Source organism: Jaculus jaculus, chromosome 6 (assembly GCF_020740685.1).
Source record: "Jaculus jaculus isolate mJacJac1 chromosome 6, mJacJac1.mat.Y.cur, whole genome shotgun sequence".
Taxonomy (NCBI): Eukaryota; Metazoa; Chordata; class Mammalia; order Rodentia; family Dipodidae; genus Jaculus; species Jaculus jaculus.
In genome coordinates, this window is record NC_059107.1 from 101,497,250 (window position 1) to 101,507,259 (window position 10,010).

At 48.6% G+C, this 10,010-nt stretch overlaps 2 protein-coding genes across 4 annotated transcripts; one reads left to right on the forward strand and one right to left on the reverse strand.

Annotated features, from left to right (window-relative positions):
* The first annotated feature begins 1,935 nt into the window (after positions 1–1,935).
* Positions 1,936–5,315, forward strand: Tspan31 (tetraspanin 31). Of its 2 annotated transcripts, XM_004650036.2 has the most exons (6): positions 1,941–2,127; positions 2,807–2,974; positions 3,156–3,236; positions 3,526–3,657; positions 4,200–4,313; positions 4,413–5,315. In XM_004650036.2, the coding sequence occupies exons 1-6, from the start codon at positions 2,065–2,067 to the stop codon at positions 4,485–4,487; spliced, it is 633 nt and encodes a 210-aa protein (XP_004650093.2). In that variant the 5' UTR covers positions 1,941–2,064; the 3' UTR covers positions 4,488–5,315. The 2 variants fall into 2 exon arrangements, with proteins under 2 accessions (XP_045008408.1, XP_004650093.2); XM_045152473.1 differs by lacking the exons at positions 2,807–2,974; positions 3,156–3,236 and having other exon boundaries at positions 1,936–2,127.
* A 5-nt stretch (positions 5,316–5,320) lies between these two features.
* Positions 5,321–9,779, reverse strand: Cdk4 (cyclin dependent kinase 4). 2 transcript variants are annotated; one of them, XM_004650037.2, is made up of 8 exons: positions 9,624–9,779; positions 8,896–9,132; positions 8,602–8,737; positions 7,563–7,730; positions 7,340–7,449; positions 6,552–6,602; positions 6,278–6,413; positions 5,321–5,665 (listed from the first exon to the last, which is right to left on the reverse strand). In XM_004650037.2, exons 2-8 carry the CDS (start codon positions 9,111–9,113, stop codon positions 5,573–5,575), a joined length of 912 nt encoding a protein of 303 aa, XP_004650094.2. In that variant the 5' UTR covers positions 9,114–9,132; positions 9,624–9,779; the 3' UTR covers positions 5,321–5,572. The 2 variants fall into 2 exon arrangements, with proteins under 2 accessions (XP_004650094.2, XP_045008407.1); XM_045152472.1 differs by having other exon boundaries at positions 7,548–7,730.
* Between the last annotated feature and the right edge of the window lie 231 nt (positions 9,780–10,010).

Genomic DNA, 10,010 nt, shown 5'->3' on the forward strand with positions numbered 1-10,010 from the left:
TGCCCACACTCACACTGTTTACCTCTTTTTCTCAGTCTCTCTCTCTTAAATAAAATATTGAGTAAAAAACTATCATGCTACAAGCTCAGTTACTATCATAATTAGTATGTGTATGACATTCGTTTTTTAAAATATTTTATTTATTTGAGAGAAAGAGAGAGAGAGTGTATGGGTGTGGCAAGGCCGCTAGCCACTCCAAATGAACTCTAGACACATGTGCCACTTTGTGCACCCAGCTTTATATGGGTACTGGGGAATCAAACCTGGGTCCTTTGGCTTTGCAGGCAAGTGCCTTAACCACTAAGCAATCCTCCAGCCCTTACACTTAATTGTTTGCAACACACTTTCATGTATATTATCTTCATGACAAGCTCAAGGGATAGGATTATTTATTCCCATTATGCAGAAAAGGAAACTGAGGCCAATAACAGGTGAAAAAGAGATCTGATTATAGTTCTAATATATGCTCACACATCCATGAGACTTGCCAGCCCATTCCCCCTTTTCCTAATACCATTGTTCTGCTCTTGAGTCACAACTTGAAAGAGAAGAAGGTGGATGAAGAATTGAAGAAGAAAACAGAGTTGGGGAGTGAGAGACAAGGGACAGTTTGACCTAATTAATTAATTTCAAAAGTTGACATTGCCACATTTTCTCCTGATGATGATTTATGAAGGATAAGAGAGTATAACTGTGTGAATATTTGTGTGTTTGGAGAAAGTGAGAGATGAGGGTGAGATTAGTCACCAAACTCTAGAAAATGGCCTGAATAGTAATAACTAACATTGTTACTGGGTGCCAGGTACTAATGTAAAAATTCTACATATGCTAACTCATTTAACTTTCACAATTGAGAAATTGGTAAAGGAGTATTGTTGGAGGTAGGTGTATTGTTATCTCTCCCTATTCCACAGATGAAGAAATAGGCACAGAGTGTAAGGCCAAAGGTTATACAGACAGGAAGTGGCAAAGTTGGTATTCGTGCAGTCTGACTAGCAGTAGGGCTACACTGCGTAGGAAACCATGGGCTCTCTACAAGTAGACATGAGTCATTCTGTGAGGTTGATGTGAGAAGGGGAGATTGTTGTTTTGTACCCACCAAGTCCACTTCTTCCTCCTGGGGGAGAGGGACTGTGCCACTCCTCCCATTCAAAGGGCGGTGGGTCAAAATGGTCATGCAATAACAAAGTCATTAGCTAACCACAGTCCACCTCCGGAGTGGAAAAGTGGGGAGGCCTCTTCTTATTTAGCCCCATCTCGGACTCCTCCCTTTGTGTCATTTTGTGTAGGCTCTGGATCAGGGATGCATGTGCTCTGAAAATGCCGAACACACTTGCAAGTGCCTGTGGCTTTGTCACTTGAATTTCTGGTATATTCCCACGGCAGAGGAAGGAACGTGAAACAGAGCATGCGCCCTAGTAGACACATTTACAAATATGGGAGTATTTTCTGGGTGTTGCTATGCCTGACTTGTGGCCTTCCTGGCTGGGCCTCTTAGCGCAGTATTTGGCTTCTCTAGGTGTGTCTGCAAGTGACGCAGTAACAACAAAACGATGGCGTCATCGTGAAGTCATCCATCGTAGGACAAGGAAGGACCCTCCTTCAAGGGGCGGAGCTCCTTCCGCCTAGCCCGACAAGTCCCTTTTCTTTCTCGGCTCCAGTGAGTCTCCAGAGCCTTTTGCCTGGGGATTCCCAGTGTCTCCACTCCAATCATAGAAAGCTCCACTCTGAATGTAGCTTTTTGAAGTTTAAGCGCTGGTCCCTGGCAGAATGTCTAGAAACCCTGGCCACAGTTTTTAAGTTTCGTCCAATGAAAACACTGAGGGAGGGACAGGGAGGCGGGCCGGTGACGTAATGCAGATTGATTGGCATGGAGGCCATCAATGTCTTGGATTAGCCACGAGTTTCGCCAATCCAGAGACAGGGGTGGGACGGTGCAGGCGCAGAGAATTGCTTTGGCTATCTTCGATTTAAAGCGACAGAAGCTGTCGGAGTCCTAGAAGGCCGTCTCTAATATCCTCCCCCCAAGTCCTCGGGACCACTTGGGTCCCCAGAACTGGGGCGATGGTTTGCGGCGGCTTTGCCTGCTCCAAGAATGCGCTGTGCGCTCTCAACGTCGTCTACATGGTGAGGTTTTGCTGCTGCGGGGGGGGGGGGGGGAAGGGGAGAGGGGGGGAAGAAGCTTCGGGACGGAAAGACTAATGAGAATCTCTAGAGGACCTTTTGTGGGAAGAGGGGGATACTGGGGGTTCCGGAAAGATTCCCAAGAACTTCCGGCGAAGAGAGAATTTCTGGGGACTTCCGAGGAAAAAGGGAGACTTCCGGTGATGAGAAGGGTTGTCTGGGAGTGGAGATTCATGAATTGAAATCCGGGGGCATTCAGTCCCACGTCTTCACTTCTGTGATCTAGTTTCTTCCCAAAACAGAGGCCTGGACAGCACTAAAGGTTCCTTTTTGCATACTGAGACGCTATCGCCCTTGTCTCCGCACTCATTCCAGCTGTTCCCACCACTTGGGCAGAGCGCCCAGGGATGCGCTTGCTTCCGACAGCACCCCTCCCCGCCCCCCACACCGTCACACTCAGAACACCTGCTCTATTCTCCCCGAATCTCCTTGTAATGGTCTGTGGCTGTGCTGAACGCTAGTGTTTGGTTTTGAATAGGATCTCGCTATATACCCCAGGCTAGCTTTTAAACCTGGCGGTCTCCGTTCCTTAGCTTTGCTTCGCTAGTGCTGGGATTACAGGCACGAGCCACCACACCTGGCCGCATTCTTGGAAGTGTGTCCTGCTTTCTATCCCTTGCAGCTGGTAGGCTTGTTGCTCATTGGAGTGGCTGCCTGGGGCAAGGGCCTTGGCCTGGTGTCCAGCATCCACATCATCGGAGGAGTCATTGCCGTGGGAGTCTTCCTTCTCCTCATCGCAGTGGCTGGATTGGTGGGTGCTGTCAACCACCACCAAGTCCTGCTCTTCTTTGTATCCTGAAGTGAGAGGGGCACCTGGTTTTGTTTCCAACTTGATAATGTAGTCTTATGAACAGAGATGGCTTTGAACTCTTACCCTCTGGCCTGCCACTTCCCAATTACAAGTGCATACCACCACACTATGGGGGGATTTTAAGTGGGAGCTAGATCATTTTTTCTTAACTTCCTCTTAGTACATGATCATCCTTGGTCTGGTCTTCATCTTCCAGTTTGGAATCTCTTGCTCATGTCTGGCTATTAACCGGAGCAAACAGGTAAGGGAATGTTCTCTCAAATACTTGCCTTTTTTGGGGGAGGGTCCCCTTCCTCCCCACACTTTAATCTCTAACTCTTCTATTAGGTCTACTTCCAGACAGCCGTTTTATTCTGGCTAATTCTCCACGAAGATGACCTGTACAGAGAATCCGAGAAATAACATTTCCCATTGTCTCTTAATTGTGACCTGCTAGCATGTTTCTGTGGGGCTGCAAGAACCTGGAAATTGAACCTCGAACTGAGATCAGGATGTCAGGAGACTAATTTCACTCTGCTGGTATCCTCTAGACAGATGTCATCAACACTTCTTGGTGGGTGATGAGCAACACCACCCGGCATGAACTGGAGAGGAGTTTTGACTGCTGCGGCTTGTTCAACCTCACCTCCCAGCCCCAGCCAGACAACTCTTCTTGCAATGCAGTGAGTTAGGGGAAAGGGAGGAAGGCAGGCAAGTAGCTAAGGACTGTGTCCAAATAAGCGGGTTTAACTTCCATTGCCTTCCTAGAAGCTCTCTAGAATTGGCACTGTGCTCTGGGGGTGGAGGATGGATACAGAGGCTGAGGGGGCTTGGTCAACTGGGACTTTAGTCTAAAGTAACTGTTCAAATACTAGTAAATAATTTCTAGGGACAGGGCTAGGGTGATAGCTCCATAAAGCTCTAGCACCCAAATAAATGCCAGACATGGCCACCTTTCTGTAATCCCAGCACTTGGAGGTGAAGACAGGATCTCTGGGGCAAATCAGCTAGCTGGACTAGCCTAACCAGCAAGCCCTGGGTTCAAGTGGGAGACCCTGCTTCAGTAAACATGGTGGAGTGCAGTCAAGGCAGAGTGCTGACAAACCTAGGGTCTTCACGGGCATGTGCCTGCACATGTGAACAGAAACACACCCACATGCACAAAAATTTCTAGGTATTTGGATAGAACAGGTCAGCAACCTTGCATTTTGTGTTTTATCCTCAGATCTGCAAGAGCAGGAGCTCTCCGTGCCAGATGTGTGGAGAAAAGTTCCTTCAGCATTCAGATGAAGCCCTGAAGACCCTAGGGGGTGTTGGGCTCTTCTTTAGCCTTACAGAGGTAACACTCCCCAGCTCCTGTGTGTGCACCCTTTCTCTGTTAAGCTGTAAATCCAAGATTCATAATTGGTCTGTGCTTCTCTCCTCTTTGTTCCCCTAGATCCTTGGTGTTTGGCTAGCAATGAGATTTCGGAATCAGAAAGATCCTCGAGCCAACCCCAGTGCCTTCCTATGAGACTGTGGATTGCCACTGCACCCCCAGCCCTGGCCGGTCTCAAACTTGCAGGACAGCCAAGGGTAACCTTGAATTCCTGATCCTCCTGCCTCAGCCTCCCAAGTGCTGAGATGCCAGGTGTATGCACCATACCTGGCAAGGCTTTGGATCCTTCTGACTTTTCTCCTGCTGTCTCCCAGCGTTTTAATCCCTACACCCCTTAGTTTCTGAAAACTGAAGGCCTTTAACCATTTAAGTCTTTTAAGAAAAAGGAAAGGCCCTTTGCCACACCTAGAACCAATCCAGTGGTTAAGCTTAATGCTTTGACATAGAAATACTGACAAAGAAAAACTATACAGTACACTCCTGGCTCCTGGGAATGTGGAGAAGGGGGTTGGGAGTTACTCATAGCTGTTTCTCCTCCCCTCGACACCCCGTACCCTGGCTCCAAGGATAAACTGAGGCAGTAGGAAAACAGCTAACTTTTTTTGAGGGAAGGTGCAGAGAACATACACAGGGCCTCAGACACAGTGGGCAAGTACTTCCAATGAGCTCTATTTCCAGACCCAAGAATTCTTCCAATAGGCAGGACCCAGTTGAAAAAGTTCAATGATTATAAGAATAAAACCCATTTTAACTACATATTCAAAAAGACAACTTTAAATTTCCTTCCTAATTTTCACTGGACAAGGGGCCTACTGCCTGCCTTTGCCCTGGTGTGACTTACAGAGTCCTGAAGGCTTTAAGGTTTTACAGGGAAGTTCTTTCTTCCAAGCAGTTTTTTAAATCTCCCAATAGAAGAGTAATCAGAGAAACATTTAAAAACAAACAGAAAAAAGAAAAAAGCAATCATGTTTCTTTGTCTCATTTTGTTTTCCTGTATAAAAAAGACTCCTGATATGTTACCATAGGTAGGGAGGGGAAGGAAAAAAGATGTATCCCTTGGTATACAGGAATAGGGCAGGAGGATCAGCTTCAAAAAGAGGTGGGGAATGTCATTTAAGGCAGTAAAATATCCTCTTTAAAAAAAACTGGCGGCATGGCCACAGCTTCAGAAGAAGGCTTCTCGGTGGGGTTTTCTGCGCTCACGGCGGCTCCTCTACTGCTCACTCCCGATCGCCTTCTTCCTTATGCAGGTAAGGGTGCTGCAGGGCTCGGAAGGCAGAGATTCGCTTATGTGGGCTAAAAGTCAGCATTTCCTAGGGGAGAGGCAAAGGTCAGAAAACCATGGAACACAGCTGGGTGTGGTGGCTCATGCCTTTTAATCCCAGCATGCGGGAGACAGATGTAGAGGGTTGTCATGAGTTCAAGGCCACCCTGAGACTACATAATTAATTCCAGATCAGCCTGGACTAGAGTGAAACCCTACCTCGAAAAACCAAAATAAGAGAGAGAGAGAGAGAGAGAGAGAGAAAGAAAGAAAGAAAGAAAGAGAGAGAGAAAGAAAACCATGAAAAATGGATGAATGCCCACTCCCAACATAGCTGGGATGGGCTACTTCCTGTACACCACTCTGGCCATTTATAGCAGCAGTAAAAACTGCATCCCAGTTGGGCCTGGTGGGGCACGTCTTTAATCCCAGCACTTGGGAGGCAGAGGTAGGAAGATCAATATGAGTTTGAGGCCAGCTTGAGACTACATAGTGAATTCCAGGTCAGCCTGGGCTAGAGGGAGACCCTAACTTGAAAAACAAAACCAAACAAAAAAAAACCCTGCATCCCATCCTGTAACAAGGTCTTGTGAGCCACAGTGGTCTGGACCCTTATGAACTATTTCTCAGCCCAGTCCTGCCCCATGCTCATGACCAGTACCAGCAGCAGCTGTGTTCCAGACTCCTCCATCTCCGGGACTACTGACTGCACTGGGCGAGGCCCTCTTGGGGAAAAGGCTCCTCGGGGTAGAGATACATCTGGAGGCCAGTCATCTTCTGGAGGCAACCCAATCAGACTACAAGGACAGGAAAACTCTGGTCAAGAGGGCTGTCCTTCAATTCCCATCCCCGGGAGCAGAGCCAGTGGCCACCTGAAGCTCAGCAGAAACAGGACTCGGGGCAGAAAGTTCCTTTCCCCTTGGTTAGATACTTACTCAAAAATTTTGCCCAACTGGTCAGCTTCAGAGTTTCCACAGAAGAGAGGCCTAAGGTAGAAAACAGATGGGAAGTTAACAGCTATTTTCAGACACAGCTGGGGAATGACTACCATTAAGGTAGATCATTAGAACAGTATGGAGAATAAAGTGAAGTTCCTACTTCCAGGACATTTCAGAGCTTCTGGTTATAGGCAAGCTGGTCAGTAAAAGAATGGGCAGGGCTGGAAAGATGGCTCAGCAGCTAAGCACTTGCCTGCAAAGCCTAGCAACCCAGGTTCTATTCCCTAGTACCCATCTAAAGTCAGATGCACAAAGTGGCACATGCATCTGCAATTCACTTGCAGCAGCTAGAGGTCCTGGTATGCCCATTCTGTCTCTCTTCTCTCTCTCTGCTTGCAAATAAATAATAGGTAAGTGGCAGAGTACTTGCCAAGCATAAACAGGACCCCAGATGTGACATAAGCACACAGATATGACTTATGAATAGATATGGGACTGGGGAGTGTTTGCCTAGTATACATGAGATCTTGAGTTCAATCTCTAGCTCTACAAATATCAGCAAAAAAAAAAAAAAAGTTGTGGAAGCCCTGGGCATGGTGCTGCATTTAATCCCAGCACTCGGGAGGCAGAGGTAGGAGGATCACTGTAAGTTTGAAGCCAGCCTGAGACTACATAGTGAACTCCAGGTCAGCCTGGGCTAGACCGAGACCCTACCTCAAAGGAAGAGGGGGATAAAAAAAAGACTTGTGGAATTCACAAAGCTATTTTAAGTTTGGTTTGCATACTTTCGACGGAACATCTCTGCAAAGATACAGCCAACACTCCACATGTCCACAGGTGTTGCATATGTAGACTGCAGAAGAACTTCAGGAGCTCTGTACCAGAGTGTAACAACCTAAAGAAAAAGGAAAGTGTCTGAGGGCCCTCCTGGTCACCACAACTCAACTGCTGTGGGAAATTAAACCTACCCCCAACCACAACCCATGTGGTTACCATCTCTGTACTGACCACAGGTGTAAGGGCCATCTGGTAGCTATAGATTCTGGCCAGGCCAAAGTCAGCCAGCTTGACTGTCCCACTACTTGTCACCAGAATGTTCTCTGGCTTCAGGTCACGGTGAACGATGCAATTGGCATGAAGGAAATCTAGACCTCTCAGAAACTGACGCATCAGATCCTAGTTTGGAAAGGGGAAAATTAAAATTCACTGGAAACTTGGCAATCCCAACAAATTCTATACAAAGATCCCACTCAATCTCTCTCAATATTTCATTTATTTATTTGAGAAAGAGGCAGATAGAGAATGGGCACACTAAGGCCTCTAGCCACTGTAAACAAACTCCAAACACACATGCTACCTCGTGCATCTGGCTTACATGGGTACTGGGGAGTCGAACCTCAGTCCTTAGGCTTCACAGGCAAGGGCTTTAAACACTAAGCCATCTCTCTAGCCACCATCTCTCTCTCTCTCTCTTTTTTTTTAATTATTATTTTAGTTTAGTTTAAATTTTTCCAGGTAGGGTTTCACTCTGGCTCAGGCTGACCTGGGATTCAGTATATAGCCTCAGGGCAGCCTCCTACTTCAGTCTCCTGAGTGCTGGGATTAAAGGTGTGCACCACCATCTCTCTCTCTCTCTCTCTCTTTTTTTTTTTTTTTGTTTTTTGAGGTAGGGTCTCACTCTAGCCCAGGCTGACCTGGAATTCACTATGGAGTCTCAGGGTAGCCTTGAACTCACGGCCATCCTCCTACCTCTGCCTCCTGAGTGCTGGGATTAAAGGCATGCGCCACCATGCCCGGCTCCATCTCTTTTTTAAAAAAGTATTTTTATTTATTGAGACAGAGAAAGAGGCAAAAGAGCATGAGCATGCTAGGGGACTCCTGCCACTGTATACAAACTCCAGATTCATGTTCCACTTTGTTCATCTGGCTTTACTTGGGTACTGATGAATCAAATCTGGGCATCTGGTTTTGCCAACAAGTGCCTTTAACCACTGAGCCATCTCTTCAGGCTCCAATCCATCTCTCAATGTCTAGCCACTCTACTCACCTTGATGGTCTCAGCTGGCAAGCCCGGTGGGGGTGCCTTGTCTAGATATGTCCTTAGATCTTGGTCTATATGCTCAAACACTAGAGTCACCTTGATCTCCCGGTCAGTTCGAGAAGTGGCACAGACATCCATGAGCCTGACCAAAATAAATGGTCATTCACTGGTCAATCCCTTTGGATCCAACGTGGCCTCTTATATTTCCTCAGGGTCCCACTTCTTCTGATCACAACCCCCACTTACAGGTCCTCTCCCCGTCCCCGGTTCCTCCCCACACCCAATCCTCCACTTTCTCACCGGACAACATTGGGATGCTCAAAAGCCTCCAGCCGCCTCAGTAAGGCCACCTCGCGAACTGTGCTGATGGGAAGGCCCCCGCCTGCTCCTCCTCCATTGGGGACTCTCACACTCTTGAGTGCCACAAAGTGTCCACTGTGGGGATCACGGGCCTTGTACACCGTCCCATAGGCACCAACACCAATTTCAGCCACTGGCTCATACCGAGAGGTAGCCATTCTCGGATCAGGGGATACCCTACAATCACAAAGATTTCTACCACCAAAATCCTTCTAAGGTTAGAAGAGTTATGACCCAGCAGTAACAAACTGACTCCCGCACAAAAGAGCACAAACCCACCATCACCAGCATCCCAACCCCCTTCACAACTTTCTAAGGCGGGCCCCTGGAATAACACAAAGACTACTGCCAACGCTTCCAGCCACGTGATGCTCTGGAAGAAAAAGAAAAGGCCTTTTTTTTTTTTTCTTTTTTTTACTTTGGGGAGCATCGTGCTGAGCACAAAGGAGATCACAGATGACACACACACACCTTGCACTGAAGATCCTACACCTCAATCCCTAAAATTACGCCCTCCCCAACCCCCACTACCACCACAAAGGCCCCACTTCCCGCCTTTGGGCGACCCTCCATAACCCGCCCGCGACGCGCAGGCGTGGGAGGCTGTGGCGGGGGAGGGGGTGGTGGCGGGGAACTGGTCCCCGTTCTTGGGAAGGGGCTACATTTACCTTACGCCGGGCCGAGAGCTGCAGGGACGGCCCGTTCTCAGGGCCCGGGAGCCGGATCCTGCAGCGCCATACACCCGGGCTCGGTCCGGGGCAGCTGGACGCTACGGGCCGGACCATAGACGCGGGCCGCAGGCTAGAGAGGCCCCCGCACCCCCGCCCTCACCATGTGACCAGACGCCAGAGAGGCGCGCGGAAACCCGGGGGGCGGGCCCAACGCAGGGCGTTCTGGACACGTGACCGCCACGCGTGCGCAGAAGGCCCGTCCAAGCGGCTGCTACGGGAGGGGGTGTGGTGAGGGAAGGGGGCGGGGCTGGAGGGTCACGTGATCTGTTGCTATCACACGTGACCGCCTGACATTGCTCGGAGGAGCCGCGGTGTGGTTACGTG

What these genes read in the sequence shown, in the direction of transcription:
- Cdk4 (XM_045152472.1), bottom strand. Translation starts at nt 9,113, where the DNA reads ATGGCTACCTCTCGGTATGAGCCAGTGGCTGAAATTGGTGTTGGTGCC. An exon ending in TGCCAGCTGAGACCATCAAG is followed by an intron (nt 7,731 to 8,601) that starts GTGAGTAGAGTG and finishes TTTCCAAACTAG; the next exon opens with GATCTGATGCGTCAGTTTCT. An exon ending in CTGGAACACAGCTGCTGCTG is followed by an intron (nt 5,666 to 6,277) that starts GTACTGGTCATG and finishes CCTCTCCCCTAG; the next exon opens with GAAATGCTGACTTTTAGCCC.
- Tspan31 (XM_004650036.2), top strand. Translation starts at nt 2,065, where the DNA reads ATGGTTTGCGGCGGCTTTGCCTGCTCCAAGAATGCGCTGTGCGCTCTC. An exon ending in ACCAAGTCCTGCTCTTCTTT is followed by an intron (nt 2,975 to 3,155) that starts GTATCCTGAAGT and finishes ACTTCCTCTTAG; the next exon opens with TACATGATCATCCTTGGTCT. An exon ending in ACAACTCTTCTTGCAATGCA is followed by an intron (nt 3,658 to 4,199) that starts GTGAGTTAGGGG and finishes TTTTATCCTCAG; the next exon opens with ATCTGCAAGAGCAGGAGCTC.